The sequence below is a fragment of the Rhincodon typus genome, chromosome 26 (genome assembly GCF_021869965.1).
Source record: "Rhincodon typus isolate 14 chromosome 26, sRhiTyp1.1, whole genome shotgun sequence".
Taxonomy (NCBI): Eukaryota; Metazoa; Chordata; class Chondrichthyes; order Orectolobiformes; family Rhincodontidae; genus Rhincodon; species Rhincodon typus.
This window is the reverse complement of record NC_063357.1, coordinates 32,424,889-32,444,828: the sequence shown is the minus strand read 5'-3', so window position 1 is coordinate 32,444,828 and position 19,940 is coordinate 32,424,889. Positions and strand designations below refer to the sequence as shown.

The following is a 19,940-nucleotide window of genomic DNA, read 5'->3' as shown; positions in this document are numbered from 1 at the left end:
ACCAGTGTTCACTGTGGAGGATATAAGAAAGATTCCAGGAGCATCTATAAATTAAGATATGGAATGGAGGAACTCAGGAATATGATGATTACAAGAGAAGTAGAACTATATAAATAATTGGAACTGTGGGCTGATTACCTGGATCCTGGTGGACTTCATTTAGGGTCTTAAAATAAATGGCAAGTGAGATCCTGGATGCTTGATTTTAATATTCTTACTTGGAGGAGAGCAAATGTAACTCCTTTTATTTTGAAAGGGAGACAGATGGCAAGAAACTATAATCACATCGGGCAAATGTTAGAACAATTTATTAAAAGAATTAGGATGCTTAGATAAATTCAAGGTAATGATTTTGTTAAACAGAAATCCTATCTATTGAAGTTCTTTGAGGAAGTAATGTGCTGTCGATAAAGGGGTTTTAGTGGATGTGTTGCACTTTCCAAAAAGCATTTGATAAAGTGTCACATCAAAGGTAAATATGGATAATAAAAGCTTATAGCATAGCATGTCACATATTGGCATGGTTAGAAGATTGGCTGGCTAACAGGAAGAGTAGACATAAATGAGCCATAATCTGATTGCCAAAAGGTAATGAGTGGTGTGCCACTGGAATTGGTACTGGAACCTCAACCTTTTACAATTTTATAACTAATCTGGATAAAGAGATGGAAGGTATGGTTGTCAAATTTGCTGATGACATTAATACAGGTAGGAACATAAATTGTGAAGAGCACATAATGCAGTTACAATCTGACAACTATATAACAGTACTGTGAAATTGTTCGTTTTGGCAGGAAGAACTAAAAACAAATCATCTTCTCTAAATCATGAGAGAGTGCAGAGCTTTGAGATGCAGAGGCATCCGGGTATCCTAATGTACGGATCAAAACCAGGTAGCATGCAGGCATAGCAGGTAATTAGGGATTGTAATAGAATTTTATCATTTATTGCAAGGAGAATTGAATACAAACGTAGGGAGGTGATGCTTCAATTATACAGGACACAGGTGAGACCACATCTGGAGTACTGTGCGCAATATTAGTCATTGGGTCATACAGCATAGAAAGAAGCCCTTTGACAAATCATATCTATGCTGGCAAACAAACACCAAGTTTACATGCACTTGGTCCATAGCCTAGTATTTTAGGGTCTCCTTATTAAGGGTTTAAAGATGGCAGCAGAGTGGGATGCTGCAGCCAGAGCTCCTCTGTTCAACCCGTTCTTTTCCTTTTTCTCTTTTTTTCATTTCTCTTGAGCTGTTTGTTCAAACTTATAACTTTTAAAACTTACTCAGAGGGGAACGGAGGAGGTGAGTCCCAGACCGGAGGCCATCGTAGGGAGGTGAGGCTCAGACCGGAGGTCATCGCAGGGAGGTGAGTCCCAGACCGGAGGCCACCGTAGGGAGGTGAGGCCCAGAACGGAGGCCATTGCGGGGAGGTGAGGCCCAGACCAGAGGCTGTCGCAGGGAGGTGAGTCCCAGACCGGAGGCCATCGCAGGGAGGTGAGGCTCAGACCAGAGGCCGTCGCAGGGAGGTGAGCCCTAGACTGGAGGCCATCGCAGGGAGGTGAGCCCCAGACCGGAGGCCATCACAGGGAGGTGAGGCCCAGACCGGAGGCCGTCGCAGGGAGGTGAGGCCCAGACCTGAGTCCGTCGCAGGGGGGTGAGTCCCAGACCTGAGTCTGTCGCAGGGAGGTGATTCCCAGACCGGAGGTCATCGCAGGAAGGTGAGTCCCAGACTGGAGACCACCGCAGGGAGGTGAGGCCCAGACCGGAGGCTGTCGCAGGGAGGTGAGCCCCAGACCGGAGGCCATTGCAGAGAGGTGAGGCCCAGACCGGAGGCTGTCGCAGGGAAGTGAGCCCCAGACCGGAGGCTGTCGCAGGGAGGTGAGCCCCAGACCGGAGGCCATTGCAGGGAGGTGAGGCCCAGACTGGAGGCCATTGCAGGGAGGTGAGAGCCAGACCGGACGCTGTCGCAGGGAGGTGAGCCCCAGACCGGAGACCGTCGCAGGGAGGTGAGCCCCAGACCAGAGACCGTCGCAGGGAGGTGAGCCCCAGGCCGGAGGCCATCACAGGGAGGTGAGTCCCAGACTGCAGGCCGCCCTGTGGAGGCAAGTCCCAAACTGGAGACTGTGGGGAAGTGGGTGGGTCCCAGTCTGAAGGCCGCCGCAGGGAGGCTGCTGCGGGGAGATGAGTCCCAGAGGCGAGGCCCCGAATGTTGAAGCCTGGTGCGGTCTAGAGACTTGGCCCAGTGTGGTCTGGAGGATGGGTGCTGGCACGGACTGTGGTGAAAGGACTGTAAATCAAGTACTTCTTTTCCTTTCTTTTCTTATACTGGATTTTAATTTATTATTCTTTCAATTTTGTACTATATACATAATTATCTGTACCTAGGTATCTTGTACCTAAGATGGCACCATAAGTGGTGACATTGCAAACTTTTCACTGCACTCATTTGAGCGCATGTGACAATAAAGCTAACTCGATTCAATTCAATAAAGAAGAATGTAAACGTGCTGGATACAGTTCAAAGATTTTTCACTAGAGTTATACCTGAAATGAGTTTGTACCTTAAGAAAAGGTTGGACAGGCTATTCGCTTAGCATTTGGAAGAATAAGGGGCAATTTGATTGGAACATATAAAAACCTGAGGGATCTTGACAGTGTAGCTATGGAAGGAATTTTTTCTCCTGTGGTGAATGTAGAACTAGGAGTCATGGTTAAAAATATGCAGCTGCCCATTTAAAAGAGAAGATAGGTTACTTCTTTACCCCACAGACTGTCTTTGGAACTCTCTTTTGTGGCAGCGAAACAGAGTCTCTAAGTGTTTTTACAGTGTCAATGGATAAATTCTTGGTAAGTAGGGGAAAGGTTATCAGGAGTAGGTGGGAATGCAGATTTATGATTACAATCAGATCATCCATTTGATTTTGTTAAATGTTACAGTAGGTTCAAGGGGCTAAATGGACTATTCCTGCTCCTGGCTTGTATGTTCCCCTACAAACATATTAAATTTGTATTGATACTTCACATGATTGAAATGTGTGGTAAGAAGAGTGAAGCACCTTATCAAATGCTTTCTAAAAGTCCCAGAAGACAATGTCTACTGGATTTCTTTCATCTAGCAGCTTTCTCAAAACTAAACTGTTAAATTTGGTCCTCCTTGCCTAATTTGTTTTTAAACTATACCGTTACCATCACTTGTTTGACTACATTATGAACTTACCTTCTGCAACTATCAGTTCCCAGAGTGGGTCTTGAACCTTGAGATTCTACCTCAGAGACTGACATGGTACCCACTACACAACAACATCTTCTGTTCATTAACTACTTCAGATAAAGTTTAGATTAGGAATAGAATTCAAGATTATCGTGAACGTTAGCTGAAAAATTACCACAAACTTAATTCTGAAAATCTTTTTTGTGAACAGCATCCTCTTTAATTGGATTTTGACCATTATAACTGGTCTATTGGAATGATGTATTTATGTGTTAAATGCATTTTTAATGTACTACTTGGTTACTTACATCATTGCTGCTTGTGGGACCTCATTGTGTGAAAATTATCTGTTGTATTCCCTATACCAGTGACCATATTTTAAAATACTTAATTGTAAAACAATTTTGAATTTCTTGTGGTCATGAAAGAAGTGACATAAATTCTAATTCTTTCTTTATTAGTTTTAAACTTCCAGACTTTAGGGCCGAATCATTTTATAGGAAGGCCTAACCTGTCAGTGTTATAAGGGTCTGGAAAGCAGAGTGCTTGCTTGTTTTTTGTTATTATAGTCACTCCCTGTGTAGTTGCATGTTACTATAAACTTAATAGATTGCCATGGTCTTGGCCGACCGCATAGTGAGAATTGTGCCAAAAGTGTTGGAGTCTTCATGATGATATTTTTCCATTCACTTAGACATCAAGTTATATACAATGTTCAATGATTTGCTTACTGAAAATATTTATTTAAACAATTCTGTTTATTTTAAAAGCTGTTACTGAATTGTTGTCCATCCAGTATTTTCTCATTCATACAGTTTATGAAGATACAGCAAATGGGCATTACACCAAACCTGAAGCAATACACCAATGTTGGGGCTCAAGATCTGCTACAGTACTTATTATTGCAGAACTGATGTAAAGTATTACATACAATAGCATATCACTTATCAAAAGAAGTGCATGATGGAAAATTGTGAGTTATGTTAAGAACAGGAGCTCTGATCAGCATCTATGACAGATACTTAAGGTGCTCATATCAAATTTATTTTGATCCAGGCATTGAACTAGTTAAAAATCTAATGGTTAAACCTGTTTCAAGAATACTGCTGATCATGATTTCTACTTTGCAGATAAGACAGTCAAAGAGAAACAAAATAGGGCCAGAGAAAATGGACACAGACAGAAGAGACAGAAAGCAGAAGAGAAAGGTCAATTTTATCAAGAATGGCTGTGGTGGGCTTCTGCATTTTCACAATTCAGTTAGCCCCTTCAGGTACAATCTAATAATCGTGTGCAATTATGTCTATATACCCTCTTATTATATAATTTTTTTTAGAAGATGATGCCTGAGACTGCACTATTGTGCAGTAAGGATTTATAACAGCATGCAAGTTTGTTGACAGCAGGACTACGAACCGCTTTACAATATGCTAAATTGGGGAATTTCATGAGCTAGGATTAGTTGGAAAGTTTTCATTTTAGGAACAAAATGTCTTTGTTGGATTAATTTGTTACCCAACTAATTCATTTGGCAGAGTTCCAACAGGACATTTCAATTGAATACAAATCATAACCAATTAATGCTGTAATCAGATTGTTAAAATGTGCAGAGTTCGTTTATTAACCCTGATCCTGGAGGTAGTAAAATCCTAGCCACACCACTGCCAATGATGAAGGACTAATGTTATCATAACTTGGGATAGGTTTTCCTTGTCCCAAACCTGAGAGTTCTGAACCATCCAGGTACAATGGGTACAGGAAAATAAGGTGGGAAGAAATAACGTAGGATAGCTGGCCCAATATTCCTGAATTTATTGTGTGGAAGAAATTAATTAGCTTCAAGTGTAGGAGGGGAAAAATCTGCCCCAATGCCATTCAGCTTGTATAAACTTCAAAGCCTACCAAATCAAAGTAGCCAGACCTTTCCAGGAATCTTATGGCCAGGAAGCTAAATTTGGCCCCCAAGTGCAAAGTCTTGTTAGCCATGTGACAAACGTGTAGAAAAACAGTATGCAAAAGTTGCATTGGTCACTTCAGGCCCCACTCATTAGGGTTGAGCCATCATTTGTATGAATACAGCTGCCACTCTCAAAAATAGATTTTCATCAGCACCAAAATTATGGCAGGGGTTGGAGCTACGGCCCAGCTGTATGATCCAGGTATCACTCACAGTACATCTTGTAAAGCAAAGCACAAGCCACTAAAAATTAATAACACAATTTTATAACTTAAAAATACTGGAGTTAGAATCACAAAACAAAACAAATCAAGTCAAGGATGGTGTTTACTATGAATGAGATTAACAGCAAAGGACTCAGTTGTAAGCTGGTCCCTAAATGCTTGAAGCACACAGTGTATAGCACAGCTTCTTTGATAACAAAGTCCATTAGATACTGATAATGAATGCAGCCAAATTGTTTCATAGATGAAATGAAGAAAGGTGGGGGGCAGTGGTGAGGGGAGTTCCATTCCACACCATCCTTTACATTCCGAATCATGCAGTAGCACCAGAGTTCTTGAGGTCACTTCTTTTCCAATTATTTATTTATTTTCTCCTTCGGCCACAATATTTTCCCATTGCACAAGGGGATCCTTCAAAAACATAGAAAAGCTGTTTAGTTAAATAAAATTATTTTCTTCTCAACCACAAGGTGTTCAGAAGTAGGCCAAAGTCAACTAATTAATAGAATTGAATTTAAAAAAGATTATGCCAAAATATGTGAAGACACTTGAATTTTGTAAACAAAATAATAGATCTGCAGTATTGCTATAAGTAGTTTCAAATGGAAATAGAGTTGTTCTCTTAAACATTTAATAGCACCATATTCATTTCATGCACGCAAACAGGTTCCAAATTGTTCAATATATCAGGTAGCCTGCGTCATTTTAATAATGTGCCAATGGGAAAGGTCTTCCATAGTATATGCCACTCAGTAAGTGGACTTGACAGGGTAGTGGCAGCCCTGCCCAGAGATAAAGCACTCCAGGACAAAGCAGCTGTATCTGAAGAGAGCTGCCAGCCAGTGGGAGTCAATAGATTGATTGAATGATGGTATGCCAGGGAGATGGCAGTTATTGCCTCTACTTAGGGGGCCAGACATCCAGGACAGTCCTCGTTTTTCATCAAATCCCGACAGTTTCCTGAAATTAGTTCAAACATCCCAGTTTTCACCTTTACCCTTCTATCAAATGTAAACTATGTCCAGGGGAGAAAATCTGCAGAAAATTTAATCCTTCTTCCTGTCAGCACCCATCATATCACATTGCACTGACACATCTCCACAGCACGTGAAACTTCAACCTGGACTTCCAGCTCAGAGTAAAGACACAACTACTGTGCCACAAGATCCCTTCTAGATAATCTTTGTGTTTTACAGGAGTACTCAATTATTGCCTGCAGCTAACCAGTAATAAGTAAATGAAACCAATGGATCAATTTCCTTTGGTTCAGTAATTGATATCATTGGGTGCCTGCACTGTATTATGAACATGATTTGAATTAGGTGAGATCCAATAGGTTCATATTCAGTTTCTAGTCTGGACTGGCCCCTTAAATGCAATGATGCAAATAAGGAAATCCAGTTAATTGCAATGACTTATAAATTAATCAAGTCAACTGAAACATTTCAAAATATCATGTTCTGGGCTTTCTTTCTTTTCTCGAAGATATTTTACATTTATGATAGCTTGACACTGTTGGAGTAGCAGTTCTGATTTAATACAATTAGTGATGTCTTTGAAAATTGTTAAAAAACTTCCATTCACTTTGAAAAGTGTCTTTTCTCCCCCGAACATCTTATAGAACATTTATGTATCATTAAATACAAAATCTGCAAGGAACCAGTACAATAGGCCACTGTATTAAAACATTTGTAATTTTCTAGCTTAGGTTTGAACCTTGGTAAAGTTTGATTAACATGTTTTGCAGGTTGAAAATAAGTTTACCCTGGAAAAATAACATTAGAATCAGCAGCATTCCATCATCTTGGACTAATACAATGCTAAATTACAGAATAAAAAAATGAATGAACTGTGGATCTTGTAAATCAGAAACACAAACAGAAATTGCTGGAAAAACTCAGCAGGTCTGGCAGTATCTGTGAAGAGAAAGTAGAATTAACATTTCAGGTCCAGCGAAGCTTCTTTAGAATTGCAGGAGTTCAATTCTGTTAACAGATAAAGACTATCCTCTTTAAAACTCAGGTTATGACACAGATTTTCCAGATGCAGCATTTTACATGACTTCATTATTCAGTGGGGAAAATCTATTCAGCAGGAAGACATGGAGGGTGGATAGGAGATATAACAGGAAGACACTGAGAGCAGTGAGAATGAAAAAGGTCCACCATTCTTGTAAATTGCACAATTTCGCTCACGCAAATGCAGTTCTGTTCTAAATGTACCATTCCTCTGCATCAATTCCTCAAAGAGCAATCTCATGTCTACCACTATTTTTAAAAGAGTGGCTAGCCTAAACACCAGAACTTTCAGACAAAATACATTACCTGCATATCAAATACTTACAATGTATCAAACATTTCACAAATGAATTTAATGTATTTTTCCACCTGTCATTAAATATTGTTCACTGTGGAGCAACCTCTAGCACATGTTCTAAGTGTTCTTCTAAGAGTCTTAAGAGTGCTCTTTGAAGAAACTTCTCAAGTTGTTTCAGCAAGAGATGAAGGAGGCTCCAGAGATTTCAATGAAGAAATTGGAGATACCTGTGGTTAACTGGGTTTTAGTCCAATTCATTCATCAGCTCATTGCTCATTGTCTTGATTCCTGGTTCAATAATGTCTTGATTTAAAACTTTTCATATTTGCTTTCAAACAACTCTGCAGCTTCCTGGCTCCCTATCTCCAAATCTCCTCCAGCCCTACAAACCTCAAAGGCATCCATATTCTGGTCTTGAGCATCCTTGATTTTAATTGCTACACCATTAGTTGCTGTGCCTTCAGCTGCTAATGTCAAGCTCTAGGATTCCCCTTATGCACCTCTCTGTATCTCTTACTGTTCTCCTTGTTTAAAGACACTCTTTAAAATATACCACTTTGATGATTTGCCTCAATATTTTTTATACAGTTTGTTGTTAAATTTTGCTTTGTAGAACTCCAGTGAAATGCCTGACTACATTATAGATGTTATATAAATACAGATGTTAACGGATGTTTAAAAAAACATAGTATTTGGACAAAGAATGAAGTGTACACAATTACAATGATTCAGTTGGATCTCAGTTGTCATAAATACTTTATATTTAAAATATGCATATTATGAGCTAATTAATACATTCGGATTTGATCAATTGCTTAACTGTTAGCTAAATAATGTGTACATTCAATGCAAATGAATCCAGTATTAGTTGCTCATACCTCTCCCATAAGGATACCCAAACTGGCTCAGTGCCCCATACTGTTTAGGAGGTTTACCTGCAACACAAAATCTGACCCATTAAACATTGATTTATCAAGACAGCTTATACACCCTCTTTCATAATGGGCTGGGCTCACATGATAAAATGGTGAAAATAAATACAAATTGAAAAAAAAAACTTTTGTTGTATTCACTCTTATCACAATGAGAATAAAAGTCATCATCCTTTATAATTCCACTTATTTTTAAACAGATACTCAGTTGTGCAGGAAAACATTGTAAATATGTTTTTAGAGCGGAAGACTTGACTACTTTTAAGTCAATGGTATTGTTAAGCAAAGGGTTGAAAGCTTATCGGGTTAGATGGGAATGTGGATTTGAGGTGACGATTAGATCAGCCATGATCTTATTAAATATGAAGCAGGCCTGAGTGGCTGAATGGCCTACACATTTACATGTGCATATGCTTGTAGATACAATTTATCTGGATTTTCAATAGATGTTTTGAGAATGAGATACTTTTATTAAAAGTTAATATGCATGGAACGCATAGAAGATTGGGCACCTGAGTTATAATTGTATTGGCTATGGAAAGCAAAATATATTGGCATAAAGGAAAGACTAATTAAAATTGTTGTCATAGATTTATGAAGTTGGGGATGAATATTATCATGGTTATCTGCTCTCCATACTATTTATAAGTGATATTGAATGTATTATCCTGATGGTACAAGTGTAAAGGCAATTGATTAGTGACTAACTTTGATAGGTCCTGAAAATTGTGCAAATATGGCAATATAAAATTAATCTGTTACTGCTGCTTGGAACACAGGCATTATGGCAATACTGCGCTGCCTACTCAGTTCAAAGATTTCAGCACATAAGCAATGCTAACAGTATTGTTGATGGACTGGATATATAAATGGAGTGTTAATGTCATGCGTGGTGAGAACCATTGAAAATGAACCTGCACTGGTTAATGCAGGCCTGTACCTCTACTGGATTATTGTGGCTGGAACTGGTGCTGGTAGTTAGGTGGGAAGTCAACCTGACCTGAGAAACCTGAAATAATGGCACAACATGTTAGATAGCAGCTCCTTAACCTTTCCATACTCTGTTCTGGATATCTTGATGGAGGACGTTGTAAGGAGGGTTTTGTATCAATATGTCTCAAGTCACATACTCAGCGGAGATAGAGGTATGGTGGTCAAACTCAGGAGTCAAAGCTTCAAGACCTGGACACACATTGCAAAAAACTCAGTGATGTCACGTGGTCAAGGTCAGTGAATGCATCTTCAAAGATCACCTCCCACCAAGCACACGACTAGCCTCACATGCTGCACAGTACTGTACATGTCCACCACTTAGCTACCAGCAATTTCTATCCATTAGAATTGCAATATGTTTCAACTTACCTTTAACATTTTAACACTGCTGCAAGCATTACTCACATTTAACAGTTTGCATACACTGTCAGGTATTCAATCATGGTAGCCACATCAGTAAAACAGATTGCATGATATTCACTCATGCATTTCTCTTTCTCCTACAAGGGAAAATGATGCTGAACTAGAGGCAGCAAGAGTTAATGGCAGAGGAACAGACCTCCCTGTATATCCTAATTCCCTTGGAGGAGATGGTCTTGGATATTATTGGTACAGCCATTGCTGGACTCATGGCTAGTAGCCTGGCAACCATTAAAGATAAAAGCAACTTAATTCTTAATTCTGTTTCACATCTTAACCCTCCCTTATTTGATTTTCAATCAGCAAAGGGGGTTTGTATTTTGAATCAACCTGTTCAGGTATGTTATTGCATGTTTCTCGGAAAGGTGAAACTTGAACCCAAATCTTCTCAACTAGAGACAGAATGCTGGGTTAATTTCGCAGCTATTTGCCTCTTTTAATACTTTAATTACTTACCTATTATCTGATGGGGACTCCCTGCTTACCTGAAAACCTACTCACATTAAATCCAGAAGAAACAGAAGCAGGAATAGGCTATTCAATATGATCATGGCTGATCATCCAAATTAGTACTCTGATTTTAGATTTTTATTGTCATGTGTACTCAAGTACAGAAGTACAGTGAAAATTGAATAATTTCACCACACATGGCACCATATTAGGTATCTAGGTACAAAAAAAGCTTAGGTACAAAGTAGAAAGAGAAATGAGAGTTAAAAAGTTAAGCATTACTTCATAGAATAGTTGAAAAATAAAGAAATCGGCAATAATTTACATTAAAGTCTTTCATGGTTTAAATTAGGAAAATAAAAGAATAAGTTAAAAGTTCAACAGTCTTTAAGGAGTCCTTTGCTTATCTTGCTCTGCTGTCTGTTCTCGAAGCTGCTACCACAGATACTGTCGCTGCTGCCGAAGTCGCTACCTCTCTGATCTCCCCCAGTGCCTTGGGAACATGACTAGGCAGAGCCAGTTGCATGCCGAACTAAGGCACTGCCATGAGCGCCAAGAGACTGACCGACATACTGGTGAAAGACCAGGCCAGGACCTGCGATGAGCTGCCAAAAGACCAGGCCAGGATGAACCACGAGCCGCCGAGAGACCAGGTGGGGATCTGCCACAAGCTGCCGAGAGACCAGGCCAGGACCCATGGAGAGACCGAAGTGGGCAGAAAAGAAGGAAACAAAAGGAGCGGAGGAGCTCTGGTTGGAGCATCCTAATCCACTGCTGTCTTGACCGGAGTCCCACTTTCTCCCCATACCCTTTGATCCCTTTAGCTTTAAGAACTACGTCTGACTCCTTCTTGAAAACATTCAATGTTTTGGCCTCAACCACTTTCTGTGGAAGAGAATTCTTCCTCCTCATTTATTTTCAGATACCTGATTCTCGACATCTTCCACTTTCTGCAGTTCTACTCCCCTCAGTAGTTGGTTGTGCAACTGACAAACCATCCTGAAGACCCTTGATATGACATATTGAAGGGTGCTCCTAGATTTGTCGAGGCATTTAAATTCCATTTTCATCAAATCATTATTGTTCTACAATTGCCCTTGTGGTCATTATAGCTCCTATTGCATCTGTTGTCTGAATTGATAGTGGTACAAATGTAGAATAACACATACAGCGCTGGAAAATCTCAACAGGTTCGGCAGCATCTGTGGAGACAGTGAGGTAGAGTTAACATTTTTGAGTCCAATATACTATTATTTTGGTGGAAGACTCCCCTCAGGAGCCATCAGAGAGGTCCTTGAAGGATAGAATTTCTCCAACGAGCCATCTGTGAAAAATTATGTGCACTGCTTCTGAATGAATTATGACAACTTCCAAGATATCTTCATCAAATGTGTTTCACTGAGAATGTTTTAGTACAGGAGACTGCAAATTACAGATCTGTTGCAGAAGCCGGAACAGCCTGAGGCAATTCTACATCATCAGATTTCATCATCTGTATGTATATCCTGTGGAACAGGTATAATCTCCTTTGAACTCGAACCCTGTGTCTGTTCCCTCTGATAATGTGGAGCAGCATGTGGTTGAGCAGAAGGCAGACAAAAAGTTTCCACAAACACCAATAGAATAAAGACCAGAATCTATTTCTAATGGCATCAATATCGGTCTGGACACTGGGTACAATGTCTCTGCTTGTCTTTAAAATAATCCCATAAATCTTTTTCTTCGACTGGAGCAGGCAGATGCACTTCAATTTAATGTCTCATCTGAAGGAAGACATCTCGAACAATGCGACTGTCCCTTAGTACTGCACTGAAATGCAAATCTTGATGCTTTTTGCTCAAGCTTTGAAATTCAGTGAAAACCGGGCACCCTGTGATTCAGAGCGGAGTGTGTTGACAATTAAATCTTAAAGAAAAACCAACATCTTCTGTCCTCACCAAAGTCTGTATACTTGATGCATCTATCTGTGGCTGTATTGGTAGGAATGATCACAGTACAATGCTCGTAGAAACAAAATCCTGTCTTCATACTTAGAATGTTGTATGGCACCATCACTATGCTTGATGAGATAAACTGAGAAACAATCTGGCTCAATACTCTGAATCATCAGAACTGCAGAATTGCATTCTGCCATAATGCGTCAACTCATGGCCTGTGCAATCCTTTGCTCTGTCATTATCATCATGCAGCTAAGAAATTCTACAACCAATGATTAGATCAAAGTTGTGCAGTTCTCCCATATTCAGTTATGTTAGTGATTTAACTAATTAATGCTATACAGAAAGAGAAAGCTCCGTGAATATCCTCATCGCTAATGATGGGACAGCGCTGTATTTAAATGGCAAAGAACAAGCCTGAAACATTTGGAACCATATTTAGTCAGAAGAGCAAATTTAGTTTTCCTTCTTGGCCTTCTCCAGAGGACCCAAACATCATATATATTAGTCTTCAGTCAAATGTATTTCATTTATATGACATCAAGAAATAGTTTAGCACACTAGATACAGCAAAGGCTATGGCCCCTAATAACATCCCAGTTGTCATGCTGAAGATTGGTGCTCCAAAATTAGCTGTGCTTCTGGTCAAATTATTCCAGTTCAGCTACAATCCTGGCATCTACCTAACAAAAGGAAACTCACCTATGTCTGGGATAGTAGGAACTGCAGATGCTGGTGAATCCGAGACAACAAGGTGCAGGGCTGGATGAACACAGCAGGTCAAGCAGCATCATAGGAGCAGAGAGGCTGACGTTTCGGGCCTAGACCCTTCATCAGAAAAGGGGGAGGGGAAGGGGGATCTGAAATAAACAGGGAGAGAGTGGGAGGTGGATAGAAGATGGATAGAGGAGAGGATAGGTGGAGAGGAAACAAACAGGTCGAAGAGGCGGGGATGGGGCCAGTTAAGGTGAGTGTAGGTGGGGAGTTAGGGAGGGGTTAGGTCAGTCCAGGGAGGACGGACAGGTCAAGGGGGCGGGATGAGGTTAGTCGGTAGGAGATCGGCTTCTGCCCTGTCCACAAAAGTAAGATAACTTTAAAATTGCTATTGTCCATTAGTTTACTTTCAACCTTCTGCAAAGCGATGTAAGGTGTTATCAACAATGCTATCAAGTAGCACTTATTCACAAATAACCTGCCCACTGATGCTTAGTTTGAATCCTGTCTACACGATCAGGCTCCAGACTTCATTACAGTTTTGTTCTAAACATGACAAAAATGCTGAATGTCACAGGTGAATTAGCCCTTGACATAAAAGCAGCATTTGACTGAGTGTAGCATTGAGAAAGTGAACTAAAATCAGAGTCAGTAAGAATCACAGAGCAAAACTCTCCATGGGCTGGCACCTCACCTAACACAAAGGAAGATGTGTCTGGTTGTGGAGGCCAATCGTCAGGAATTCTTCAGGGCAGTGTCCTATGCTCAACTACCTTTAGCTGTTTATCAATGACCTTCCTGCCATTATAAGATCAAAAGTAGGAATGTCTCTTGATGATTGCATAATGTTCTGCGCCGTTTGCAACTTCTCAGATACTGAAGCAGTCCATGCCCACATGCAGCATGCACTGGATAGCATTCAAGCTTGTGTTGATAAATGGCAAATAACAGTTGTACCACATACATTGTCAGGCACTGGGCAACTTCAACAAGACATAAGCTAACCACCTCCACTTGACATTCAATAGCTTCATCATCACAGAATACCCAAACATTACCATTCACTGTTGAGCCATATAAATACAAAAGCAGGTCAGAGACTGGGGATTTTGCAAAGAGTAATTCATTTAGGTGGATTGGCCATGCTAAATTGTCCTAGAGTGTCCGGAGATGTGTAGACTATGTGGATTAGCCATGGGAAGTGCAGGGTTATAGGGATAGGGTAGTGGGGTGCGTCTGGGTGAGATGTTGTTTGGAGGTTTGCTGTGGACTCAATAGGCCAAATGGTCTGCTTCCACACTGTAGGGATTCTATAATTTTTCTCTATGGTTCTATGATTTACTGAGAAGGTTATCACCATTATAAGTCAAAAGCCAGAAATCACACGACACCAGGTTAAAGTCCAACAAGTTTATTTGAAATCACACGCTCTCGGAGCATAGCCCCTTTGTCAGGTGAAGTGAAAGAGAAGCAGACAGAACACAGAATTAATGGGCAGAGAGATCAAAAGATCATACAAATGGTGTGAATGGAGTGTCGAATATTAAGGTGATCAAAAGTGTTAGGTAGTGTGAGTAAAGTGTCAACAGCTGAATAACAAGTGAAGGGATAACCTATAATGTGACTAAATGAGGCAGAGAGATAATTACAAAAACTTAAGAATAAGATTATGCTGGAGATAAATCAAATGACTGGAATAACATGATAGGTATAAAGTCACATGCCGAGGGTCTAACCAAGTAATAAGTAATCCAAAACTGTACAAACTAATTAAGGTAGAGAGAGCAAAACAATTTGTCAAGGTGATGGTTCATTGTTCATAGAGTCCCTACAGTGTGGAAACAGGCCATTCAGCCCAACAAGTCCATACTGCCCTCCAAAGAGCTTCCCACCCAGACCCATTCCCCTACCCCTGCATTTCCATGTCTAACCTGAAGCAGTAACCTAACCTAAGCATCCCTGGACACTATAGGCAATTTAGCATGGCTAATCCACTTACGCTGCACATCTTTGGATTGTCGGAGGAAACCAGAGCACCTGGAGGAAACCCACGCAGACACAGGGAGAATGTGCAAACTCCACACAGACAGTCGAACGTGGGTCCCTGGCGCTGTGAGGTAGCAGTGCTAACTAAAACAGACAGTAAGGAAGATTTTACAGGTATAAAGCAGTATCGTGGCTCACATGTAGGGCAACATGAACCCAAGATCACAGCCGAGGCCATCTTCATGGGTACAGAACTTGGCTGTTAGTTTCTGCTCGGCGATTCTGTGTTGCTGAGTATCTTGAAGGCCGCATTGGAGGACTCTTACCTGAAGATTGAAGCTGAGTGTCCTTGACCGCTGAAGTGTTCCCTGACTGGGAGAGAACATTCTTGTCTGGCGATTATTGAGTGGTGTCCATTCATCTGTTGTCATAACGTCTGTATGGTCTTGCCAATATACCATGCTCAGGGCCCCATCACACTGTTCTATATCTGTAAAATCTTCCTTACTGTCTTGTTTTGACACCATAACCTTGATAAACTGTTATGATATCTCTACCTTAATCAGTTTGTACAGTTTTGGATTACTTATTACTTTGGTTAGACACTCGGCATGTCACTCTTATACCTATCATGTTATTCCAGTCATTTGGTTTATCTCTAGCACCACCTTATTTTTAATCTTTTGTAGTTATCCCTCTGCCTCATTTATTCAGATTATAGGTCATTCCTTTGCTTGTCATTCAGCTGTTGACACTTTACTCACACTGTCTAACATTTTTGATCACCTGCACAGACGTATTACTTGACACCCCACTCACACCATTTGTATGATCTTTTGATCTCTCTGCCCATAAATTCTGTGTTCTTTATGCTTCTCTGTCACTTCACCTGATTAAGGGCCTATAATCTGAAAGTTTGTAATTTCAAATAAACCTGTTGGTTTATAACCTGGTGTCGTGTGACTTCTGACTTCATCCACCCCAGTCCAACACCAGCATCTCCTCATCATGGCTAAGTCAAAAGTGTGATGGAATACAACTGACATGCTTCAGGAATACAACTGAAACAACATTTAACAATTTCAACTCCATCTAGGACAAAGCACGTTTTGGTACTTTGGGCTGGCAACCAATACATCAGCTTCAACATTTGTTACATCCACCATAGGCACACAGTTGTTGCAGTATATACCATATACAAGATACATTGAAGCAACTCATCGTGGTTTCTTAAAAATCGGCTTTCAAACGTGCGGCCTCTAAGGCCCAGAGCAAAAGGTGAAGTAGGTGCATTAGAACATTTACAAGACACACCATCTTGACTTAGAAATTATCAGCATTATTCAATCTTATTGAATTAAAATCCTGGAGAATCCCTTCCTATCCTGCGCTATGTGTACCTAATCCAGATGGACTGGAGCAGTTCAAGAAGGTAGTTATTCACCACCTTCTCAACAGAAATTAAATATGAGTGGTAAATGCCAGCATTGCTAACAATGCCCATTTCCCAAGATTGAATTAATTAAATTAAATGCTCCCTGAGCACTCTAGGCAGACAGCTTCCTGCTGAGAGTCCTTTAGCCCCATCTTCTGCTCCCTCATCAAAGTGTGTTTACCTGTGTGATCTCTGTTGATTCAGTTGATTAAAGGATGGCAGATGTGTTGAAAAGTATTTAAAAATTAGTAGATGTAGTGGGAGGGCGTAGTACAGTTAAGTCAGTTGTTTAGATGGCTATCATGTGGATCAGAATAATGAAAGCAGTATCACGTTCGACCCCCATTCTGGATGAGGTAGGTTTGGGATATGCCTTCCTGCCCTACATGTGGTAAAAATCATGTAACTTTATATGCAGAAAACTGAAGAAGAAGAACAGCGCTTATTGGAAGTAGGAGCATGAAATACATATAAATAATTAAGGGGGGGAGGTTTCTTGGATAACGAATATCAGCCACTTATTGAATGTTATCACATGTAGATGACATAATTGACTAATTAAACAATTTAATGCATATTTCATTACCAAAACTTTAAATAGATCAACAGTGAGGCCATAGGTGGAAGATTGTATGTGATTTTGGGACACCCATCTTCAAAATGATACTTGTATGTTGAAGTGAATTAGCGATTTCCACTCATGGGCCCCACTTGGGGGTCTCCCGAGCGCACTCTGGGAAGTCACGCCTTAAGAACAAGGGAGCCAAGGGCTGAAGCTGCAGATCAGTCCAGTCCTCCAGTTGGACGGGTTAGACCTGGGGGGAAATGCAGGCGTAGGTAATGGGTCTGGGTGGGATGGCTTCGGAAGGGCGGTGTGGACTTGTTGGGCTGAATTACCTGTTTCCACACTGTAGGGACTCTATGAAAACTCACGGTGATGCTGAGAATTAGATATAAATCATGACAGATTAAAATTATGTGAGATTGAGATAATATGGATATAAGAGGGGTTAAACTAAGGAACAAAATACAAAGACAAAGTAGTGGATATAGGTACATGCTCTCAGCAATGTCAATAAAGATAATGCAAGTTCCCTTTTTTAAAGACAGAGATGGGTCAAGATGCAAATGAATATTAAAGAGATAAAAATAAAGGGCCTGAAATAATAACAAATTGCTCAACTTAGGCAGACGTGTCCCTTCATGTGACTTCAAAAATGATAAAGAGACTGAAATAGGGTCTGAGATGGCTCTTTATATTTATTGATTTAGTTAATATGACATTCTTACTGCCAACTTAGTTCAACTTTGAAATTCTAGAGTACCAAGCTGAATACTTGGTACCTGCAATCAGTAGCCCTCCCAGCTTTCAATTCCAACTCCTGAAAAGTAATTTATTAGGCAACATTAGAAATGAAAACTGCCTCTCTTACCAATTTCTTTTCCTGTACACCTCTGTAAGATGCTGACATCAGTCAAAGGTAGGCTTCTGCTATCTCCATCAAAGGACAATTTTCCTTAAGCATGACAAGATAACCTCGTATTTTTTTCCCCATCAAAACAACATTTTCCGTTGTGTATTGCAATTCCTTGGTTTGTTCTATTGTATACTTCTCTTCTATGATTCCTCCATTTCCTAATTTAAGGTGCTTTTGCATTTACACTTGTCAGCGAGTGTTATGAGAGATTAATGTTGTGAGCACCCCGTCTTTTTGCACCACTAATTATGGATCTGTTTGACATTGGTATATAATTTTGATGTTTAGGAAGATAGCCAGGTTTAATGATGCAAGGTTGCAGAGCTGGCTCGCAGATGTTTAATTCAGATTGTAAGACACTAACAAGTCGAAAACACCTTTAATCTTCAAATAGATGTTGTACTTTAACTATGACTCAATTTCCTCACATCTGCTTCCACTTTAATATTAGAGATTCAACTGCATGTGACTCTTACCTTACATTGACCAACACAAAATCAATTCCGGTTGTCTTGTGATGGGGATAGTAGGAACTGCAGATGCTGGAGAATCCAAGACAACAAGGTGCAGAGGTGGATGAACACAGCAGGCCAAGCAGCATCTTAGGAGCAGAAACTGCTTGGCCTGCTGTGTTCATCCAGCTCTGCACCTTGTTATCTCCGGTTGTCTTGTGAAAGGTTTTGGTTTAATGAATTGTTTGCCTCTACAATTTCGTTGGAAGTTACTTATTGTCACCAATGACTAATCATAAAATAATTTTAACCTAATTTTCCAAAATGGTAAATCTTCTAGAGATTACTATCTCTGAAATATATGCTCATTTGCAAAACCAACATTGGCTCACCTTCTACTCCTCATACTAGTTTATTCATTCTTTACTAAATCTTTGCACCTGCTAGACAAATCACTGCCCTGTCAGTGCTGTCTTTATCAGAGAAAAGACTACTGATAAACCTTATTAATAAGTATTATACTTTGAACATCTTTATCTCCTTTCTTGTACTGTTCGTTTCTCCCTGTCTTGCACATCTTTCACTGTCAGTGTGTATTCTATTCTAGAATGCAGCAGCATGATTCAACGCCCAATATCAAAATGGTCATTTGTTTTTAATAAAACCATTTAAATTGCTACAATGTTGTGTCAGCCATGGTAGTTTTGAGTATTACCTCAATTCCTGCTTAAGATTAATACAATAAATTTAAAACAGTTGTCCATAATATATTGACGACTAATTTACCACATACTGACTATCCAAAACCTCGAGAGACCCAGTGTTTAGTTACGTTAAAGGATGAATGTGTGTTAGTATATTATTGTAATTCAATCTATATGGATCAGTAGACTACATTAAAGTAAGCAAAGATAATAATCATGATCACTGCACTCGGCAACTTTTGGTAAGCCTATGCTCATGCAACAGCTTGTTCTAAAACTAGTTAAAGACTGCTTCATTGGTGTAACCCCTCCTGTTGAGTGAGAATATGCAATATTGTTTTCCTTCAGATGAATAAGAAGTTGAAATCTTATTATGGTCTCAATATGAAAACTTTCTTACAGAATAAGACTCGTCTCTAGGTTAAATTTAAATCAGCATCAACATTCTTCTTTGAAATTCATACAATTTTGGGTCCTTTTCATATATGAAGTATATGAAGACTAAAAAATGTAACAGAGGTTCTTACCAGGTTGATAATAGGGTAGGTATCCACCGTAGCCTCCTTGCCCTGAAGAAGAATAAGAATGTGAAAAATCCAATTATCATTAATAAGCTTCTGATGAGAAGCTTTATAAATTAATTTATCATTGAGCGGTATCAGGAGTAATAACCGTTTTATTTCAAATAGAAATCAATTGTATAGGATTTTTAAATGCATAAGGT

The 19,940-nt window shown here is 39.9% G+C and overlaps 1 protein-coding gene across 9 annotated transcripts in view; it reads right to left on the bottom strand.

The window, feature by feature from the left end:
• Nucleotides 1-3,957: 3,957 nt before the first annotated feature.
• The window catches only part of LOC109916239 (elastin), a 225,182-nt gene continuing 209,199 nt past the window's right edge, over nucleotides 3,958-19,940 (bottom strand). For 7 of the 9 annotated variants that reach the window (XM_048612512.1, XM_048612514.1, XM_048612505.1 and 4 more), the window contains 3 exons: nucleotides 19,744-19,785; nucleotides 8,594-8,650; nucleotides 3,958-5,810 (listed from right to left, as the gene is read on the bottom strand). In XM_048612512.1, coding sequence (XP_048468469.1) covers nucleotides 5,764-5,810; nucleotides 8,594-8,650; nucleotides 19,744-19,785 — 146 coding nt within the window. In that variant the 3' untranslated portion in view covers nucleotides 3,958-5,763. The remainder of the gene's footprint in view (nucleotides 5,811-8,593; nucleotides 8,651-19,743; nucleotides 19,786-19,940) is intronic. The other 2 variants (XM_048612509.1, XM_048612511.1) reach the window with 1 other exon arrangement.